The sequence below is a fragment of the Uranotaenia lowii genome, chromosome 2 (assembly GCF_029784155.1).
Source record: "Uranotaenia lowii strain MFRU-FL chromosome 2, ASM2978415v1, whole genome shotgun sequence".
Classification (NCBI taxonomy): Eukaryota; Metazoa; Arthropoda; class Insecta; order Diptera; family Culicidae; genus Uranotaenia; species Uranotaenia lowii.
In genome coordinates, this window is record NC_073692.1 from 48919716 (window position 1) to 48943113 (window position 23398).

Here is a 23398-nt window from a genome sequence, read left to right on the forward strand (position 1 = left end):
ACGGCTTAAAAAAAGTCTTATTTTAAATCTTATTGTTTCCATTGAAAAAGATTAACATGTATGGTTTTCATAGTTTTAAAACATGAATCAATGCTTAGAGTCGTTTGATAAATTATTTTCCGAAATTTAAAAAACAAGAAAAATATAAATCAAGTAGATAATAAAATACCCAGTAAAACGAGTACCATTGCGTCACATTCCGGTTCAATCACCCCAGAAAGATGGAAGTTTTTTAATTTGAGTCTTACTTTTTTTGTTGTTGTTACCCTCCCCCTCTCTCTCTCTCTAGAATAACAACTCATAAACGGGTCATAAAAAGAAAAGTGAAACTTACACCGTCCAGTAGGATTTGCTTTCCGGTCGGATCCTTAATGAATTTTCCTGCAAGGAGAGTAAAAACAAACAAACAATCAGAAAGGCGAATGAGAAATTTAGTCTAATGATTATCATAAAAATGTGTGTGGCGCTGGGTTGCGGTAATAAAAATCTGTCATCTTCCGTGGTGGTGGCGGGTCTTAAAAACTGGACCACACTCTTCAGTTACTCTTTAGTTAGTATTTTGCTTTCTTTCTAGTCTAGATTGGGAGGCCTGGAAGTTGGGAAAAAACAGGGTGGAATCGAGCACAGAGCAGCCAGAAACAATCTACAAAATGGCGATGCAAAGTTTCGTCGTCGCTGACCTAAACTTTTTTTTTTTGACTCGTGGAAGTGATAAAGTGATTTCGGAGTGACAAAGAGAGCAAGCTTCGGAAGCGAAGCAAAAAAGAGACGGAAAATGTGGGCCATGGCGAAGTAAAAAAGGTCAGCTGATTTATGGGTAGCCTACACCGACTAAAAGCGGCACCAGAAAAATACCCAACAGCAGATGTCAGCCAGTCGGGTACCTACTAGAAGCGCATAAAAAAAACAGCCGAAGAAAAGTACCAGACGAAGCATTAGCATTTTTATTAATGTTATGATGTAAATCTGCGCCTTTGCTACTGGGCAATATTGATGACAGTTGCCCATGAGGAATGTTTAGTGTAATGATCATCCCACGGTGAATCGTCAGGATGATAAAGTTGTGCGATTAGAGGAAGCTTTAAATGTCTGTATTATTCGATTTTGTTAAGTTTACTGATTTTTTTTTTCAAGAATTTCCAAAGATAAGAGATGAAGATTTCATTATTGTTTCAATTTCTTTATACACTGGGTACAAAGTAACAAATAATTTTCGCAGCCCAAGTTGACCGGAAATGAAGCGTTGCATGTGAAAAAAAAAACAACTGGAGTTTCCCCCATCAGAGTCAAGTCATCGAAATCGAAGCTGAGTGACAAGAGGCAGGAAAAGCCTGGGAAATACCTCAACACGTTCGTTGTCTGTTATCAAGCGCATCAGGAGCATCAACTTCAGAACATTTGCAATCACTATCTAGTAGCTGCATCTCCTGTCTAGATAACAGCACCAGGCAACACCCTAACTGCAGTTGTTAGGATTGTTTGAAATGATTCCCACACTATCCCAAGCGACTGGCCAACCACATTTGATTTGAAATTAGAAGCTTATTCGAGAGAGGAAAGACAGCGGGAAATGATTTAGATGAATGTAATGATTGTTTTTTTTTATAGCGCTAAAGTTTCTTGACAGTAGTCTAGACTTTTAGTGTAAAATTGATTTTCTTTAAATCTCCTAGAAGGATTGTAATAACGATATACCACATCAAGTTGCATCACACACGAGTGAAACACTGTAGAAATTTACATCCTAATCCTGACTGAATTTAAAAGTCAAAATAGTGCATAGAATCATTCTTAATATGTGTTTATAGATAAGAGGGTATTTTCATGGAAAAATAGCTCGCAATTGTTTATAGAACCTAGCTGGAGTACCAATTTCGTCTTAATGATTTGTACACCCTTTGCTTTGTAGTGTATGTCTCATTAGACTGAGTCGATTTGGGGTCAGTTTTGAATTTCTCAAACCCTGGGGTCTGAATCAAAGCAATCGAAAGATTTCTTTTTTCTCTGGGGTCTAAAAAGCTTCTTTTTGGTTTAAAACTCATCAATGATTTTTACGAATTTTTACGTAACGTTCACATGAGTAATGTTGAACTTTTAGGTTTGTATGGGAAAATTGAATCTTTTGTACTGAAAAATCTACCTCATTTTTGTTTCTTTGTTTTGTGTAAATTTATAAATTCTCTAATGAAATTTTTTTGCTGAACGACTGCGTCGAAGATCGTAACTTCGTATCTTACAAGCATGACAAGTAGAGCTCATATTGAGCTACTTGAATCCACTGAAAACGAGTTTTGTTTACTTTGGCTTTTATACCCTTTTCACATGTTGGAGCTGATATGATTCCTCCAAATAACTTGGCCATGGCAATTTCTCGGACATCTCACATTCGTCAGATCTTCACTTGATCTAACTACCTCACTCGGTGGGCCTCTGCTTGACTCGTTCCTACCGGATTTGCAGCGAACACCTGTTTTGCAGAATAGTCATCTGGCCTTCTTGCAACATGTCCTGCTCAGCGTATCCGTCCAGCCTTCGCCACCTTTTGGATACTGGATTTCATCCTTCGCCTCCACACTCCGTTCTCCTGTACGCCCCGCCAAAGATGGTTCTTAACACTCGTCGCTGGAAACCCTCGAGTGTACGCAGGTCCTCCTCGAGCAATATCCACGACTTGTGCTCGTAGAGGACAACCTGTACTGTAACCATCGGTTCCTAAGTCTAACCTGCAGAATAAGAAACCCCCTTCAGGGTCGGCACACTCGTAAGGATTTTCGGCACAAGGAAACACCTTAGCAGCTTGGATAGAATTCCCACTTTATACTCCCCAAACACTCAATACATTGGGAGGGTACACTATGCCCTTCCCTTTTACTATAGTGGATGGTCCACTATAGTAAAAGTTCACCTGGTTCGGTTGTCCAGTGGTTTTGCTGTTGGGCGACGATAGATGTTGCGGCGGGACATAGTCGGCAGTTACCACACCTGCGTTGAACCACAAGCGACCTCTAACGGATAACGGTCTTTTTATTAGTTGTTAACCCAGGTGGTAAATCCATTTTCGGATCGCATTCCAGGGCGCGGCGAGCCACTGCGTCCCCCCAGTTTGCTACTCTGGGTCCATGGGTGCAATTGGACGACTCATGATACAATGCTAAGGAACACTGTACCCCCTACGCCATAAAGTCCACCTGGGGCCACTGACCTTTGTTCCCACCTCGAACTGTTTAACACACTGTACTTCAATAGTGGAAGATCAATTCGCGCTAGTGCGCTCCAAGGATTCGTTTCCGAATCCTTTGTCAGCAATACCTCATTCTAACACAACTCGATGCGCGACCCCTCCTCTGAAGAGTTAGGACCCGACATCTCATCGTGTGAATAAGGTCCACACGCAGCACAACTACTAACTTTCTGAATCCAGTCCAGGAAGTCCGGAAACACAAAGCGAGTTGTCGACGACACTTTCTCTGTTCAAACACGCGGGTAGGAGGGGTAAGCCCCCTAAGCCACGTGTAGGACTCAGACTCCTCCGAACTCTCAAGTAGTGTTGACTTAAGTCACCACTCAGCGCAACTACTCAATCTTCAAGTCGGGCGCATGACCACCCGAAGCGCAGATCGAGCTATAGACCACCCTCATCAGGTCACACTCGCGGTTCAGGCGCAACAATTCCCGAAACGCGTGTCGAACCCTGACACCTCCGGCTTAAACTGTGCCTCTCTGACACTGACGTGTAAAACACGTCCCAAGTGATCGGCCACCATTGGCCACCACTTTGCGCATCTACTCGTTTTGCGAGGCGGGTCTATACCTACCGAAGCGCAAAACGAGTTGGCGATCGCTCTCCCTCCGGTCACGTCCGCATATCACGGCCATGACCCCCCGAAAGCGTGTTGGACCATCACGCACACACCCAAGTACTGGTACCTAAGTACCCGGGTGCACCACTTCTTCCGCGCGGGTTTGGTAGACCCGTCGACAGCCTCTAGTGGGTTTGGTATAGTTCTTTTGGCCGTACATCTGCAATACGCCGGACTTGCAGACACGTTTCCACTCTGCACCACGGGAAGGTGGAACTACGTCGCAGAGCAAAGGATAACGGTCTAGCATGGCAGAGATGTCGGGCACGGTGCTAGTGACTCGATCGCACACAGGGAGGGCTCTCTGGTCGCCGGTAGCAAACACCTTCGGGTTCCGGCGATTGATCTAGGAGCGATTCGGCACGAGGATCGCTGGCAGCCCGCACGAGGATGACCAGCAGATTATGGTGAGCTCGACCTTCGGTTCTCGGTTGTTTGCACAGCACGTAGCGGATTTGGTATTTTCCAACAATTCGGGGTCCTGTAGAGACATGATGGGAGGATATCAAGGGAATTAGTGGGTTGTCTGGTACTGGGTCCAATTTGGCAGCTACCTGGCAGTTCAAGCTAGTCCAACTAAGCTTTGCTTTCCTTCAAGGGACGTAGTGACGGGTCTGAGCGCTCGAATCCAAATGAGGCTGCGTTAACTTGAGGGCATTGACACCGTATACAATCTTCATCCATCAATTCTTCCCATCACGCTATATTGTCTTCGTTTGCCATTTTCTTCGTTGAAGATCCTCGCTAATCTTAGCACCATCCGGTGCCAAACTCCAGTGTTGACGTGTTCGGGAAGGCTCAGGGCAGTACTTCCTCCTCCTTACCAAGTCACCTCCTTGGCACGTTACGCGTACAAACTTAAGAATCCCACTAAAATAGGTAGACAGATTAACGTACTGGTTACAGTACATGTACATGTATAGGTTACACTTTGAGCGAGGGCTAGGCCGCTCGATCGCACTTGCTTGTGGAGTTAATAGCCGTAGTCATCGTATGCTACTTAGAAGTCGATGAATAGATGGTAAGTAAGAACATGGTGTTCACGGCATTTTTGAAGGATTCGCCGTAATGTGAAGATCTGGTCGTTGACCGTCCCTCCATGAAGCCGGCCTGATGACTTCCCACGAATCTGTTTGCTTGTGGCGTTAGGCGGCGGAGTAGGATTCGGGACAACAATTTGTAGGCTGAATTTAGGACAGTGATCGCTCGGTAGTTTTCACAGTCCAATTTGTCACCCTTCTTGTAGATGGAGCATATTACCCCCTCCTTCCACTCCTTCGGTAGCTGTTCTGTGTCCCAGATCCGGACCATCAACCGGTGTAGGCAATCGGCCAACTTGTCCGGGCCAATTTTGGTTAGTTCAGCTGCGATGCCATCCTTCCCAGCCGACTTGTTTCTATTCAGCTGGCGAATGGCTTCCTTAACTTCACTCATCGTTGGGTGTGGCTCCTCTACGTCGTTGGCTACGCCGACGATGTAACTTTCCCCACCGTCTTGATCTCCTTCATGTGCGCCGTTCAGGTGTTCATCGAAGTGCTCCTTGCACCTTTTGATTCCCCACGATTGTCCGTCAGGATGCCCCCGTCCTTATCCCGGCAGATTTCGGCTTGCGGCACGAAACCCTTGCGGAATGCGTTGAGTTTCTGATATAACTTTCGTGTTTCTTGGGAACGATGCAGCTGCTCCAGCTCCTCGAGTTCCTCCTCCCCCAGGCGGCGCTTTTTCTCTTGGAATATTCGGACTCGCTGCCTCTTCCGCTGTCGGTGATTTTCCACATTTCGACGGGTGCCTCTTTGCACTACTGCCGCCCGTGCGGCGTTCACTTCGTCCATCACCCTCCTAAACTCCTCGTCGAACCAGTCGTTCCGTCGAGTTCGCTCCACATAACCGATGACGTTCTCCGCAGCACTGTTGATGGCTGTCTTGATGGTATCCCAACAGACCTCGAGAGGGGCTCCGTCAAGCTCACCCTCTACCGACAGCATTGCCTCGAGGGATTGTGCGTATTCTGCCGCGACCTCAGGTTGCTTAAGTCGTGCGATATTTAACCGAGGCGGAAGTCGTATGTTCGTATGTTGTTCACTACGGAGAGTTTTTGGCGCATCTTTACCATCACCAGACAGTAATCTGACTCGATGTTGGCGCCTCGAAAAAATCTGACGTCGAGGATGTCCGAGAACTACCGACTGTCTATCAAAACGTGGACGATCTGTGATTGCGCTTTATACGGTGATCTCCTGGTGTACTTGTGTGGGAGACGGTGCTGGAAAAAGGTACTATGTACGGCCATTCGTTTGGAGGCGGCGAAATCAATAAGCCTTAGGCCGTTTTCGTTGGTCAGCTGGTGCGCACTGAACCTTCCAATTGTCGGTTTAAATTCCTCCTCCTGGCCGACCTGAGCATTAAAATCCCCGATGACGATCTTGATATCATGTTTTGGGCAACGGTCGTATTCACACTCCAGCTGAGCGAAAAATTCTTCTTTGTCTTCACCGGTACTTCCGAGGTGAGGGCTGTGCACGTTTATGATGCTGATGTTAAAGAACCGGCCTTTGATTCTCAACCGGCACGTTCGTGAGTTGATCGACCACCACCCGATCACGAGCTTTTGCATCTTTTCCATCACTATAAAAGCTGTTCCAAGCTCGTGTGTGTTGCCGCAGCTCTGGTAGCTGGCACGACCATCTGGGTACGTTCGTACGGTGGAGCCCTTCCAGCATACCTCTGCAGTGCTATGATGTCGAATTTGCGGCTCTTCAATTCGTTGGAGAGCACGTGGGCGACAGGATGGTATCAGACTAATTTTAACAGCATTTAAGCTACTGATCCTCCACTAAAATTATGCTTCCTCAGAATGAAACCAGACTTTCTTGAAACCAAACATTTAACTCCGCATTTAAGCGACTAGTTCATAGCTGAAATTCTTTATCTGCCTTATTGGCAGAATGCAATCAGACTTCCTCATGTGCATTTAAGCACCTGATCCATTTCTAAGTTTTCTAGTTTTTCACCTACTTTTCGGCAGAATGGAATCAGCCTTCACATTGCGCATTTAAGCGCCTGATCCATTTCAACTTCTAAACTAATCTACGAAAACAAACTTTTACAATAGTTTTCACCTGCTTTTCAGCAGAACGGAATCAGCCTTCTCAATGCACATTTAAGTGCATGATCCATTTCTAATACAACCTGCATATTTGCAGAACGAAACCAGACTTCCGTTTCGCATTTAAGCGACTGGTTCGTTTCTGATTTTTCTCTAAAATTCACAAAAATAAATCTCTAATAACATACCTGAACCTTTCCTCTTACCCAACGCAATTGTTCTTTATCCTCGTCGCCAATGTAGAATCCTGAAACTTGTAGTAATCTGGAAAGGAGCAACTAACTTCCAAAGTACTAACTATCACCTTAACTACCGTTGATAGGGTGATTTGCCAATCGTTGCACAGCTAAGCACATGATTTTGGTGTTTATGCTGTATTTTTGTCATTTCAACCAAATTCACTCGATTTTTTTTTGTCGATTCACTCATACAGGATTGGTCAACAAGATCCAAAAGTTCAAGTGTTTTAAAAAAGTGACATAAAAATTTAAAATTTCATTTAAAACAGCTTGTCTGTGCCCAATAGTTGCACAGGCAAATTTTGTGTCGTGCATAATGTTGTCCGATTTTTTCCAATGGTTGCACATTTAAAAAATCAGTCACCATGAGGCCGAATAGGCTGAAATTTGTTACGGAAGGTTATTATGAGAACTTCTAGTTCAAATACAATCTAATTTTTAGACGACCCCTTATGAAGAGGAGGGGGGGGGTGGATCTTCCATATAAACCGTCCAATGCACTTTCCAATTCCAATTCGGCCCCAAAAAAACACAAAGCCGGCGGTTTGAGTGTCTGGAATAGCATTCATCACACGTGAAGTTTTCTCAGAAACTCAAATCCACCTCTTAATTTACCCGAAGCCATTTGAGTGGAGTGTTATTTAACCTGATTTGCCCAGTGTTGAGCCTTTTTCTTTATAGGTCCTACCAACATAAAATTTTATATCTTAAAAATTCCATAGAATGAACTGAAAGGTATTTAATGCTTAATTTTTAAATGGCTATTAACAGGTAAAAAAAATAGAGAACGTGATCTATTTTGCCCCCTTTTATCCCTATGAAGAAGATGTGATTTTATAAAACAAATGTTTTAGAACTCACTTGAAAGTCGATCGACTTTTACATAATGAATCTCAATTTAAGACTTGAAAATGGACACAACCACGCCCAAAGTTTCAAATCGTTTGACTGATTTATGCTCATAATATACAATTTTTTATAAAAATTTATTTTCGAAAAGTTAATTGATTTAAATATCTCTTTCATATAAGTGGGTTTATATGTAATTAATGTAACCTCTGTAGCATTTCATCAATCTTCAGGAAACAATCACATCACATAGAAATGCTTCCCAATAGTTTTCCGGCTGAATTTTCTGGATGATAAGGGCCAAACAAAGCTTCACATAGATGTCTCCAGTGACGGCAACTCGACGGCAGATTCGAATTCCTGAGAAAATTGCACGTCAGATAAGTAATATTTCGGGTCTTCCAACCTTCGACTTCTAGTTTTTGGGATTAAGGGTCGTACACAGTAAACGAAAATTACCGAGTTCGGTAATTTATTTTACAGAAATAGTTCTGTAAATGAAAATTTTCGGTAATTGATCAATCTGACGTCTATTTTCCACCGAGCCTCTTTAATCTGTTTTCGATTTACCGTAGCTCGTTAATTTATTTGTAAACAAACCTCTTCGCAGTTCATTTTCGGTAAAAAATCGCCGAAAACTGTAAAGTATAACTGAAAACAGCATCGCTGAGCAAGAGAAGCGTCAAAATTTGTTTGTCATTTGATGACAGTTCATTTAATCCGATTCTCCCTTCTCACTCTTGCAATCGTAAATAATCGTCTCGAGTTTCATCATGGACGCGAGTGGAATACCATAACTTGTCAAGCCATCTTCGCCATTTTTTTTCCTTTGCAGTGGGAAAGCACGCTGGGACAATGGTTGAGCCATCGCCATTTTTCGGAAGCCGGCTCGTGAATTTTATCATAATTGTGTTCTATTATGGTTAAAATCGAATTGCTGGTAAGTATCAAATAGTTCATCATCACCAAAACCGGTATCTACCTATATTAGTCGTTTAATTTACAGTGAAAACAATCGTCCAGCAGCTGACTGCCCCAGCGCCACCAAAAATACTTCGAGGTGATGAAGGTTTTTGTCCAGTTATGCCGTCTGCTGTTCTTTGGAAATATGATGTTCAAGGATCCGTTCAAGGATCCGTTTGATAACATTTTGTAGATGAGAAATAAAATAAAGATGAGGTGTATCGGGCGTTCGATTGGAAAGCCACGAATCAAAACTTTCGTTTCAGAAAGTGCGTCGGGCAGAAAACATCGATTTCACTGAACCTGTAAAACTTATCTGAGCCTATCAAAATTGAATTTTTTCGCTTGAATCGTCTTTTAAACATGTCGGTTATGATTACCGAAAACAGTTAAATTTTCCGCAATTTTTACCGAAAACAGTAAAACCTTCAGTAATTTCAGCTTATAATATGCTGTGCATTCATTATAAGCTGATACCACCGAACGTTTTACGATTATCGGTATAAATAACGGAAAATTTTACAGTGTTTGGTAATCATAACCGGCATTTTGGTAGAAACTATAGATTTTCGGTAAAAACTACCGAAAAGTTGGTGAAACAGAACAGATATTTCGGTTAAATTCACCGATTGTTCGTGAAAATTATCGATTGTTCGGTAAAAATTACCGATTGTTTGGGAAAAATTACCGGTTGTTCGGTAAATATTACCGAACTTTTAATGTTTTTCGGTAAAAAAATTACGGTATTTCGGTAATTTTTACAAATTATTAGAATATAATTACAGGTATTCGGTAATTATTTTAGGTATTTCGGTAATAATAACAGGTATTTCGGTAAACTCTACCAGTAGTTCGGTATATATTACCAAGCTTTAATAGTTTTTCGGCTAAACATTACCACCCTTTCAGTAATAATTACAGGCATTTCGGTTCTAATTAACCGGTTGTTCGGTAATATAACGAGCTGTCACGTTGACAACTGTCAATAATTTGACAGATGATCTTAGATAGGATCAATCGAGTTTCGGTAATTTTTTACCGAAAAAGGTCTGTAATATTTGACAGCTGTCACTTCTCTGCCATGGAAAAAATTACCGAACGGTTTAACGATTTACACATGTTAGGATTTCGGTAAAAAAATTACCGAACTCGGTAATTTTCGTTTACTGTGTAGTTTTCCTCCTGTACAAAATTCTGACAATATTAATAACAATATGAAGGGGATCGTTGTTGACATGGAATAAAATTCTTTTAGATTTGTCGTCCCGAAATTAGAGAAACAAATTTTTTTCAGAAAAGCTTCTAGATTTTTTGCAAAAAATGTTGAGTAAATGGTCGGGATAAAGGATTTCAAATAAATCTGATAAAAAAGTAGTCTCTCAAAGCCAATGCAGTTGAGTTGACTTTGACAGTTTTCAGACAATGCAAATTGCTTTCATACATACGTAAGTTTTTTAAACGAGTTTGATAATTTCAAAACTTCGTTTTTGAGATTTGACGGTATAAAAAATAAACTTATGGATGTATAAAGCGTCTTTAAATTATTGAATTAATTATCAAAAATCAACATTGAGTACAAAAAATGTGAAAATTCTGAGTGGAAAATTATTAATTAAAGTACAGAATTTACTAAAATTACTAGTTAAACGTAAATATCCACTTATTCAGAAAAAAAAACATGTCATATCAATAGATGATTCGAGTTGTTTTAGTTGCATGTAGTCAATGAACGTGTTTAATTTTGTATAACGATTTGTATTCAAGAAGAACATTTCGCATATACAAGACATTCAAATAAGTTTGAAATGAATTTTGTTTTAAATTATTGATTTTGCCCATTCTTAAGATTAATTGTTTGCCAGCATGAGAAGAAGCAAAGTATTTCATGGGAAAGCTATAGCCATTTCGAAATTAAAAATCGTAATCCATTGAAAAGCATTGTAAAATTTCAGGATTTGCTTTCTGAAGCTTTCAATAATTTCATGACATGATTTTGCGAAAGTTTTAAATTATCACACTTATTGGCTATGCAAAGCAGTATAATGCGATTCTTATTTTCATCCGGTTAACCAGCTTTCAAGTTAGCTGTCAAAACACTAAAATTAAAAAATATTTACCTATTTTGAATTGTTTGTATGACAACGAATACCATTTCTGGGGTACAAGTTAGGTTTAGTTTTAGTTCACATGCAATGTATTGCAAGAGCCAAGAAATATTTTAAAAATACAAAATTATGTTTTTTGAACTTTCAGTACGTCTCTGATGGTTTTTGAATAAAAATTTGAATTTTACTTACTAATTCAAAACATGTTGTTATAATTCAGGACTTAATCAATCGCTTCCAAAATATTTATGGCTATTTTCAGCTGTAAAAACAACCAAACAAAGTCATTGGAGGTATACGAATTTTTAAATTTGAAATTTCCAAACAAATTTTGCAGCGGAATTATGTACAACAATGGGACAGGAGGAGATTGAGCGAACCAATTGTTGCACGATCGAACATATTTTCTGGTTAAGTATGGATCATAATTTTTTTTCAAAATGATGGTGTTAAAATTGTCCAACAAACGTTTCGTATAGAAAACTGATACGAAAAATGTTTTTTTTTTAGCGTAAAACCTTATTTGCCGTAGAAGGAATGTTAAGGTTTTTGTTAACAATTAGCACAAAAACCGCGCGAAAAAAAACAAGAAAAATTAAAACTGTCGTAAGATACACTCTTACCAGCAGAAAATATCACAAAAGCCTCATATTATCAGAAAACATTCCGAATTACATGATTCAGTATTATTTTTGAGGAAAAGTTGAAAAACAGCTGAAATATTGACAATTTAAGTCATGCTGTGCAACAATGGGTTAGGGGACAACGATTGGCAAATCACCCTAGTTCGAAGAAGAATGTTTAATGTTGTCTTTCATGATATCAAGTGTTGCTTTGATATCCAAAAATAGAAATCAAGAAAACCTTTTAATAAGCCACGATACTACAGTAGGGTTGAACATTGAACACATCCCGAACGGGGACGTTCGGGTTTCGGTTGAAGGCCCCAACTACACGGTTGTGATTTTTTGTGACGACACCGTGGAATTCGCAATACCCAACGTTTTAGCGATGTAACGATACGAGAGATCCTTGTTCTCGTGATGAATGCGCAAGATTTTATCACGCACGAGCTGTTCTTTCGACTCCATTTCCGCGAGTTTTGATTACAGGACTTTAAAACATGCGGAATGTAAACAATGCACTATGAACTAAATCCACCCAAATTTTCTTTAAATTCTACAGAACGGTTAAAGAGTTAAAGCAGTTTCATCGTGGACACTCTTTAGTACCCCGAATTCGGTTTCGTAGGTCTAGGCTCGATTTTCAAACAAGCTTGCTTGCTGAAGATTTTCTGCAGAGGGTATTGGATTGGGAAACAAGCATCCTGGGCAATAGCTTTCTAGTTCCGCGTTTCGCGTACTTTGTACTATTCGAATAGCGTCCGCTGTTGATCATCTTTCGAAAATCAGGATACTTTCCGATAGTCCACTTTTACCCTCGGTGCAGATAGTTAGTCGAAGATTATTCTCTCTAGTAGTTTACCGAGGGTATCCAGCAGGCATATGGCACAGTACCCACGGCCCGTATCAAACAACGTCAGTCCATCGAAGCTTGCTGTTAATACTCTTGGAAATTTCTAGCCCGTACTAATGCAGCAAAGCAGAGCAATAAGTGCCAGCTCCTGAAACAGATTCTACATTTGTGGTCTACTTTGAAGTAATAAATGCGTTCTGGACATCCATGTTTGGCGCATCGAGAGCTTCACAATATGAACTAAAATCATCTGATTTGGTCATCGAATGTTTTAAAAAAAACTTGAACAAAATTCGGCTATCTCAGTTTGTAAACTTAATGACAACAATATTAAAAGATTATCTTTCGATAGCACAAACGTGAGGTGTACTATCTAAATCTTCGTTGTAACCGAAGTTCTACGTTTATCTTGCAAACGTAAGCAGCAAGATTGGTTATCGCCTCTCTGGAGGATTTTGAACGTAATCATTCAATTTTGGTGAAATGACAAAATAGATCGTTTCACTGTTTTTTTTTTTTTGTATATAATATACCTACAGACGTGAAATTTTGAGAATATTCATGATCGTGCTTAGATTGTTGTTGATTGATCTAGTTTATTTGGCAAAAATTTAAATTATTCCCCAATTACGTCATACTCATGATATGAAGAGTCTTCCGGTGAAGAGATCAACCTACCATATTCGTCGTGATCCGGCAGCGAGTCCTTCTGGTAGCCGCTGCTGCTGGTCGTGAACTCGGAGTTCTTGGTCGACAGCGTGGTGGCCGCGTCCACATCGATCGTATCGATCGCCGCTGTGTCACCGGAAGCCATCTTCGAACGTTACCTTCCGTTAGCTTCCGGTTTCCGTGTTGGTCGGTTGTTAATTTGATTTTCCTTGGGCAAGACTCCGTGATACCGTTTTCGCCGTCGCTTTCGAGGATTATTATTATTATTTACTGAATGAAAAACGGAGAAGCACTTCTAGGATAGGTGTTGCACGACACATTCACTCAAACACACATACACCCACTTTACTTTTGGGCATGGGACCGATTCCGTACTGGGGCACTAGAAATGCAATTTTCTGCTGCCCGCCACTTAGTAGGGGCCAGCTAACTAATCGGTCGCGGGGAAGTGAAACTAGACTTTGCTGTGTTGTTGCCTCTTGCTTCGCTCTATTCGCTTGTAGAGTGTAATAGCTTTCTTTCACACTTTCTTCTCGCCACGCAAGACGCTAAACTAATACACAAACTCTTTTCTTTTATTGGATTTTTCTTCGTGGCTCCCCACACCCTTGGCACATTCCTCTTCGTATCGGGTTGTGGCCAGCAGACCCCCCTTTTGCTTCCAGCAGAACCCACTCGGTGTGTACACACTACACTCTGCTGGGTGTATTTCCAAGAAAGGTTACCTCAATGGAACCACCGGGAGTATGTCGAATGATTACTTCACATTCCTGTCGACGTTCCGGCTGCTTTTCTGGGGGAAGGATCGATATTCTACTGCTCCTGGCTCTCAATCAGAAGAACTTGCTAATTGTCAACTCCGGGGATATGCAAATCTTTCCTAGACTAGAGAAAAAAGAACAAAATTTCCACTGAACTTCACCTTTCCTGTGTTGTATTTGACACTTCAAGGGAACCTTGAAAATAAAATATTATGCTGGGTTAGGCGCTGATCGCTTATTATCGCACCAGGCTATTCGCTTATCATTTGCACGAGTTGGCACTGCTGCTGCTAGCTAATTCTCACTGGAATCCACTGATACCGTCGTCGTTCCTCCAGCCCTCTCCTCGTGAATCACTTACGCGTACACAACCCTACTGCAAAATTACTCTTGTTCACATTCCATCGAAGAAAAATTTCCATTCTTCATCGGAGTAGGATCGCCGCTCCTCCGAAAGTATGACAACTCAACACCCAGACAATCAGGACAGATTCCCATTCCGAATTCCGTAATCCGTCAGCCCGAGAATCCGCCCCGAAATGAACAATCACCACCACTTGCTGTCAGCAGATCAGAGCCGAATGTGAAGAGAGTAAAGGAAAAAAAAAGTTCCAATTCACCTTGCGATTGCCTTCTCGGGGACACTAGCCAGCCACCAAAATCCGCAACTGGTCAACTGATTTCGGGGCACCCTAGAACCATCCTAATTGTACCGTGAAAGCCCGATTCCCGGAATTATTCTCTTTTCAAACTAACTAGCAAGTGTTCCGTCGCCGTCGTCGTCACACAATCGGTCCGGTTAGCACTATGGCAAATCAATAACTTATTCTGCTCGCGAATGAGAAGCCTGCCTTGCCTGCCTGGCCAATTCAATTCCGTTCCGTCACCGTTCGTTCGCACAAGCACTATGCACAGATTCCTTTGCCCACCAACCACATCCAGTTTGCTTGCTCATCATTCGATGGGTGAGTGTGAGTGCATGCATGCGTTTTTGAGTGTTTTGAGTGGAATTTTCAGATATGTGTGAGTGAGGTACCGTCCGATTGGACAAGGTTGCCATTTTTGTTTTTTCAAATTCAAATTTCAAAATTATGTTTAGCTTAATCAGCCAGCCAAGAAGAAGAAAGAGAAGAAGAAGAAGAAAATTATCAAATATTTTGAGCATAAAAAATTAAAGTCATTAATTAATTATCATACCTTTCTGTTATCCTAGAATATTAAAAATCACATTATTTAATATATTAAGTTACCTTTAGAGTTTCAAGCAAACACAAGTTATTATCTTGCCCAACAAATATTCCAAATTAAAAAAATAAAGCTGTCAAACAATAGTTATTCAACAACTCAAGTTTCAGTCCTTCTTTGAATTAATTATAAAAGCTTTGTATTGTAATAATTCGTTCTGTTTTTATCCTTTAATACAAAAATGGAAAAAAACCAAAAAACCAAAAAAACAAAAAATATGGCAAAAATGACAAAAATGACAAAAATGACAAAAATGACAAAAAGGACAAAAATGACAAAAATGACAAAAATGACAAAAATGACAAAATTGACAAAAATGACAAAAATGACAAAAATGACAAAAATGACAAAAATGACAAAAATGACAAAAATGACAAAAATGACAAAAATGACAAAAATGACAAAATTGAAAAAAATGACAAAAATGACAAAAATGACAAAAATGACAAAAATGACAAAAATGACAAAAATGACAAAAATGACAAAAATGATAAAAATGACAAAAATGACAAAAATGACCAAAATGACAAAAATGACAAAAATGACAAAAATGACAAAAATGACAAAAATGACAAAATTGACAAAAATGACAAAAATAACAAAAATGACAAAAATGACAAAAATGACAAAAATGACAAAAAATAACATAAATTGACAAAAATGACAAAAATGTAAAAAATGACAAAAATGACAAAAATGACAAAAATGACAAAAATGACAAAAATGACAAAAATGACAAAAATGACAAAAATGACAAAAATGACAAAAATGACAAAAATGACAAAAATGACAAAAATGACAAAAATGACAAAAATGACAAAAATGACAAAAATGACAAAAATGACAAAAATGACAAAAATGACAAAAATGACAAAAATGACAAAAATGACAAAAATGACAAAAATGACAAAAATGACAAAAATGACAAAAATGACAAAAATGACAAAAACGACAAAAATGACAAAAATGACAAAAATGACAAAAATGACAAAAATGACAAAAATGACAAAAATGACAAAAATGACAAAAATGACAAAAATGACAAAAATGACAAAAATGACAAAAATGACAAAAATGACAAAAATGACAAAAATGACAAAAATGACAAAAATGACAAAAATGACAAAAATGACAAAAATGACAAAAATGACAAAAATGACAAAAATGACAAAAATGACAAAAATGACAATAATGACAAAAATGACAAAAATGACAAATATAACAAAAATGACAAAAATGACAAAAATGACAAAAATGACAAAAATGACAAAAATGACAAAAATGACAAAAATGACAAAAATGACAAAAATGACAAAAATGACAAAAATAACAAAAATGACAAAAATGACAAAAATGACAAAAAATAATATAAATTGACAAAAATGACAAAAATGTAAAAAATGACAAAAATGACAAAAATGACAAAAATGACAAAAATGACAAAAATGACAAAAATGACAAAAATGACAAAAATGACAAAAATGACAAAAATGACAAAAATGACAAAAATGACAAAAATGACAAAAATGACAAAAATGACAAAAATGACAAAAATGACAAAAATGACAAAAATGACAAAAATGACAAAAATGACAAAAATGACAAAAATGACAAAAATGACAAAAATGACAAAAATGACAAAAATGACAAAAATGACAAAAATGACAAAAATGACAAAAATGACAAAAATGACAAAAATGACAAAAATGACAAAAATGACAAAAATGACAAAAATGACAAAAATGACAAAAATGACAAAAATGACAAAAATGACAAAAATGACAAAAATGACAAAAATGACAAAAATGACAAAAATGACAAAAATGACAAAAATGACAAAAATGACAAAAATGACAAAAATGACAAAAATGACAAAAATGACAGAAATGACAAAAATGACAAAAATGACAAAAATGACAAAAATGACAAAAATGACAAAAATGGCAAAAATGACAAAAATGACAAAAATGACAAAAATGACAAAAATGACAAAATTGACAAAAATGACAAAAATGACAAAAATGACAAAAATGACAAAAATGACAAAAATGACAAAAACGACAAAAATGACAAAAATGACAAAAATGACAAAAATGACAAAAATGACAAAAATGATAAAAATGACAAAAATGACAAAAATGACAAAAATGACAAAAATGACAAAAATGACAAAATTGACAAAAATGACAAAAATGACAAAAATGAAAAAAATGACAAAAATGACGAAAATGACAAAAAGGACAAAAATCACAAAAATCACAATAATGACAAAAATGACAAAAATAACAAAACTGACAAAAATGCCAAAAATCAAAATAATGACAAAAATGACAAAAATGACAAAAATGACAAAAATGACAAAAATGACAAAAATGACAAAAATGACAAAAATGACAAAAATGACAAAAATGACAAAAATGACAAAAATGACAAAAATGACAAAAATGACAAAAATGACAAAAATGACAAAAATGACAAAAATGACAAAAATGACAAAAATGAAAAAAATGACAAAAATGACAAAAATGACAAAAATGACAAAAATGACAAAAATGACAAAAATGACAAAAATGACAAAAATGACAAAAATGACAAAAATGACAAAAATGACAAAAATGACAAAAATGACAAAAATGACAAAAATGACAAAAATGACAAAAATGACAAAAATGACAAAAATGACAAAAATGACAAAAATGACAAAAATGACAAAAATGACAAAAATGACAAAAATGACAAAAATGACAAAAATGACAAAAATGACAAAAATGACAAAAATGACAAAAATGACAAAAATGACAAAAATGACAAAAATGACAAAAATGACAAAAATGACAAAAATGACAAAAATGACAAAAATGACAAAAATGACAAAAATGACAAAAATGACAAAAATGACAAAAATGACAAAAATGACAAAAATGACAAAAATGACAAAAATGACAAAAATGACAAAAATGACAAAAATGACAAAAATGACAAAAATGACAAAAATGACAAAAATGACAAAAATGACAAAAATGACAAAAATGACAAAAATGACAAAAATGACAAAAATGACAAAAATGACAAAAATGACAAAAATGACAAAAATGACAAAAATGACAAAAATGACAAAAATGACAAAAATGACAAAAATGACAAAAATGACAAAAATGACAAAAATGACAAAAATGACAAAAATGACAAAAATGACAAAAATGACAAAAATGACAAAAATGACAAAAATGACAAAAATGACAAAAATGACAAAAATGACAAAAATGACAAAAATGACAAAAATGACAAAAATGACAAAAATGACAAAAATGACAAAAATGACAAAAATGACAAAAATGACAAAAATGACAAAAATGACAAAAATGACAAAAATGACAAAAATGACAAAAATGACAAAAATGACAAAAATGACAAAAATGACAAAAATGACAAAAATGACAAAAATGACAAAAATGACAAAAATGACAAAAATGACAAAAATGACAAAAATGACAAAAATGACAAAAATGACAAAAATGACAAAAATGACAAAAATGACAAAAATGACAAAAATGACAAAAATGACAAAAATGACAAAAATGACAAAAATGACAAAAATGACAAAAATGACAAAAATGACAAAAATGACAAAAACGACAAAAATGACAAAAATGACAAAAATGACAAAAATGACAAAAATGACAAAAATGACAAAAATGACAAAAATGACAAAAATGACAAAAATGACAGAAATGACAAAAATGACAAAAATGACAAAAATGACAAAAATGACAAAAATGGCAAAAATGACAAAAATGACAAAAATGACAAAATTGACAAAAATGACAAAAATGACAAAAATGACAAAAATGACAAAAATGACAAAAATGACAAAAATGACAAAAATGACAAAAATGACAAAAACGACAAAAATGACAAAAATGACAAAAATGACAAAAATGATAAAAATGACAAAAATGACAAAAATGACAAAAATGACAAAAATGACAAAAATGACAAAAATGACAAAATTGACAAAAATGACAAAAATGACAAAAATGAAAAAAATGACAAAAATGACGAAAATGACAAAAAGGACAAAAATCACAAAAATCACAATAATGACAAAAATGACAAAAATAACAAAACTGACAAAAATGCCAAAAATCAAAATAATGACGAAAATGACAAAAATGACAAAAATGACAAAAATGACAAAAATGACAAAAATGACAAAAATGACAAAAATGACAAAAATGACAAAAATGACAAAAATGACAAAAATGACAAAAATGACAAAAATGACAAAAATGACAAAAATGACAAAAATGACAAAAATGACAAAAATGACAAAAATGAAAAAAATGAAAAAAATGACAAAAATGACAAAAATGACAAAAATGACAAAAATGACAAAAATGACAAAAATGACAAAAATGACAAAAATGACAAAAATGACAAAAATGACAAAAATGACAAAAATGACAAAAATGACAAAAATGACAAAAATGACAAAAATGACAAAAATGACAAAAATGACAAAAATGACAAAAATGACAAAAATGACAAAAAATGACAAAAATGACAAAAATGACAAAAATGACAAAAATGACAAAAATGACAAAAATGACAAAAATGACAAAAATGACAAAAATGACAAAAATGACAAAAATGACAAAAATGACAAAAATGACAAAAATGACAAAAATGACAAAAATGACAAAAATGACAAAAATGACAAAAATGACAAAAATGACAAAAATGACAAAAATGACAAAAATGACAAAAATGACAAAAATGACAAAAATGACAAAAATGACAAAAATGACAAAAATGACAAAAATGACAAAAATGACAAAAATGACAAAAATGACAAAAATGACAAAAATGACAAAAATGACAAAAATGACAAAAATGACAAAAATGACAAAAATGACAAAAACGACAAAAATGACAAAAATGACAAAAATGACAAAAATGACAAAAATGACAAAAATGACAAAAATGACAAAAATGACAAAAATGACAAAAATGACAGAAATGACAAAAATGACAAAAATGACAAAAATGACAAAAATGACAAAAATGGCAAAAATGACAAAAATGACAAAAATGACAAAATTGACAAAAATGACAAAAATGACAAAAATGACAAAAATGACAAAAATGACAAAAATGACAAAAATGACAAAAATGACAAAAATGACAAAAATGACAAAAACGACAAAAATGACAAAAATGACAAAAATGACAAAAATGACAAAAATGATAAAAATGACAAAAATGACAAAAATGACAAAAATGACAAAAATGACAAAAATGACAAAAATGACAAAAATGACAAAAATGACAAAAATGACAAAATTGACAAAAATGACAAAAATGACAAAAATGAAAAAAATGACAAAAATGACGAAAATGACAAAAAGGACAAAAATCACAAAAATCACAATAATGACAAAAATGACAAAAATAACAAAACTGACAAAAATGCCAAAAATCAAAATAATGACGAAAATGACAAAAATGACAAAAATGACAAAAATGACAAAAATGACAAAAATGACAAAAATGACAAAAATGACAAAAATGACAAAAATGACAAAAATGACAAAAATGACAAAAATGACAAAAATGACAAAAATGACAAAAATGACAAAAATGACAAAAATGACAAAAATGACAAAAATGACAAAAATGACAAAAATGAAAAAAATGACAAAAATGACAAAAATGACAAAAATGACAAAAATGACAAAAATGACAAAAATGACAAAAATGACAAAAATGACAAAAATGACAAAAATGACAAAAATGACAAAAATGACAAAAATGACAAAAATGACAAAAATGACAAAAATGACAAAAATGACAAAAATGACAAAAATGACAAAAATGACAAAAATGACAAAAATGACAAAAAATGACAAAAATGACAAAAATGACAAAAATGACAAAAATGACAAAAATGACAAAAATGACAAAAATGACAAAAATGACAAAAATGACAAAAATGACAAAAATGACAAAAATGACAAAAATGACAAAAATGACAAAAATGACAAAAATGACAAAAATGACAAAAATGACAAAAATGACAAAAATGACAAAAATGACAAAAATGACAAAAATGACAAAAATGACAAAAATGACAAAAATGACAAAAATGACAAAAATGACAAAAATGACAAAAATGACAAAAATGACAAAAATGACAAAAATGACAAAAATGACAAAAATGACAAAAATGACAAAAATGACAAAAATGACAAAAATGACAAAAATGACAAAAATGACAAAAATGACAAAAATGACAAAAATGACAAAAATGACAAAAATGACAAAAATGACAAAAATGACAAAAATGACAAAAATGACAAAAATGACAAAAATGACAAAAATGACAAAAATGACAAAAATGACAAAAATGACAAAAATGACAAAAATGACAAAAATGACAAAAATGACAAAAATGACAAAAATGACAAAAATGACAAAAATGACAAAAATGACAAAAATGACAAAAATGACAAAAATGACAAAAATGACAAAAATGACAAAAATGACAAAAATGACAAAAATGACAAAAATGACAAAAATGACAAAAATGACAAAAATGACAAAAATGACAAAAATGACAAAAATGACAAAAATGACAAAAATGACAAAAATGACAAAAATGACAAAAATGACAAAAATGACAAAAATGACAAAAATGACAAAAATGACAAAAATGACAAAAATGACAAAAATGACAAAAATGACAAAAATGACAAAAATGACAAAAATGACAAAAATGACAAAAATGACAAAAATGACAAAAATGACAAAAATGACGAAAATGACAAAAATGACAAAAATGACAAAAATGACAAAAATGACAAAAATGACAAAAATGACAAAAATGACAAAAATGACAAAAATGACAAAAATGACAAAAATGACAAAAATGACAAAAATGACAAAAATGACAAAAATGACAAAAATGACAAAAATGACAAAAATGACAAAAATGACAAAAATGACAAAAATGACAAAAATGACAAAAATGACAAAAGGACAAAAATGACAAGAATGACAAAAATGACAAAAATATAAAAAAATGACAAAAATGACAAAAATAACAGAAATGACAAAAATGACAAAAATGACAAAAATGACAAAAATGGCAAAAATGATGAAATTACAAAAATGACCAAAATTTACAAAAAATGCAACTTGAATGTTTAAAATTAATAACATTCCATAGTTATTAAAAGTACAAAAATCAAAAATTACAAAAACTACTTACATGGAAAAATGGTCAATATGACAAAATGAATTACAAGAATTCCAAGATGACATATGCATCATTATGTCGTTTTGACAGTTTTTCGTTTGGTCATTTGTGTTTATTATTATTATAATAATTCATATTTTGATTGATGTTGTAGGATACAGATGAGCAAGCTAAAATGATCAGTGTAGAAAATGGTATTTATTGCTGACTATTTTCTAAGCGTGCAAGAAATTGAGAGTCGCATGAATGCGATGAGTGCATGAATGAAAGAGAAGGACGAACGAAAAGGACGATTAACGGAAAAACACGAACGAGTAACGACCAACGTAAATGGTCAGTCTATTGACGATTTTTCGAGGCTATAGATGCTTTCGGTTGTGCTTCTGAACTTCAGCATCACCGAATCCGACAGATGTGTTTTTTAACTTAATTGTTTTTTTTTCAATACAGACCCCGTTCGTTTTTGGCATTATTCAATTTTGGCAACATTCGATTTTGGCAACATCCGATTTTGGCACATGTGCCAAAATCGAACGGTTTTTAGAAGCGACATTACCTTTTAGTTTACTCTATAACAGGACCAATATAATTTAGACAAACATCGAAAAAACGTTTTTACGTTCAGAAGTGGTGATAGAATACAACAACAAATACAAAAGTTTTTTATAAAATTTATAAAGTACTCAAAAATTACAAAAAAATGAAAAATTTAAAAAAATTAAAAACAAATACATACAAAAGACTAAAAATGTCAAAATCATCTTAAAAATGATGAAGAATGACAAAATCAGCAAAAATTACAAAAAAAAACAAAGATTATAAACAAAACAAAAGTAGTGCAAAATGCATCAAAAACCTGAGAAAAAA

At 34.9% G+C, this 23398-nt stretch overlaps 1 protein-coding gene across 18 annotated transcripts in view; it reads right to left on the reverse strand.

Annotated features, from left to right (window-relative positions):
- LOC129744938 (phosphatidylinositol 4-phosphate 5-kinase type-1 beta) overlaps window positions 1–14945 on the reverse strand; it is a 166496-nt gene extending 151551 nt beyond the window's left edge. For 7 of the 18 annotated variants that reach the window (XM_055737724.1, XM_055737721.1, XM_055737720.1 and 4 more), the window contains exons 1-3: window positions 14649–14943; window positions 13277–14152; window positions 335–381 (exon numbers count right to left, since the gene is read on the reverse strand). In XM_055737724.1, coding sequence (XP_055593699.1) covers window positions 335–381; window positions 13277–13412 — 183 coding nt within the window. In that variant the 5' untranslated portion in view covers window positions 13413–14152; window positions 14649–14943. The other 11 variants (XM_055737715.1, XM_055737706.1, XM_055737714.1 and 8 more) reach the window with 7 other exon arrangements.
- Window positions 14946–23398: the final 8453 nt, after the last annotated feature.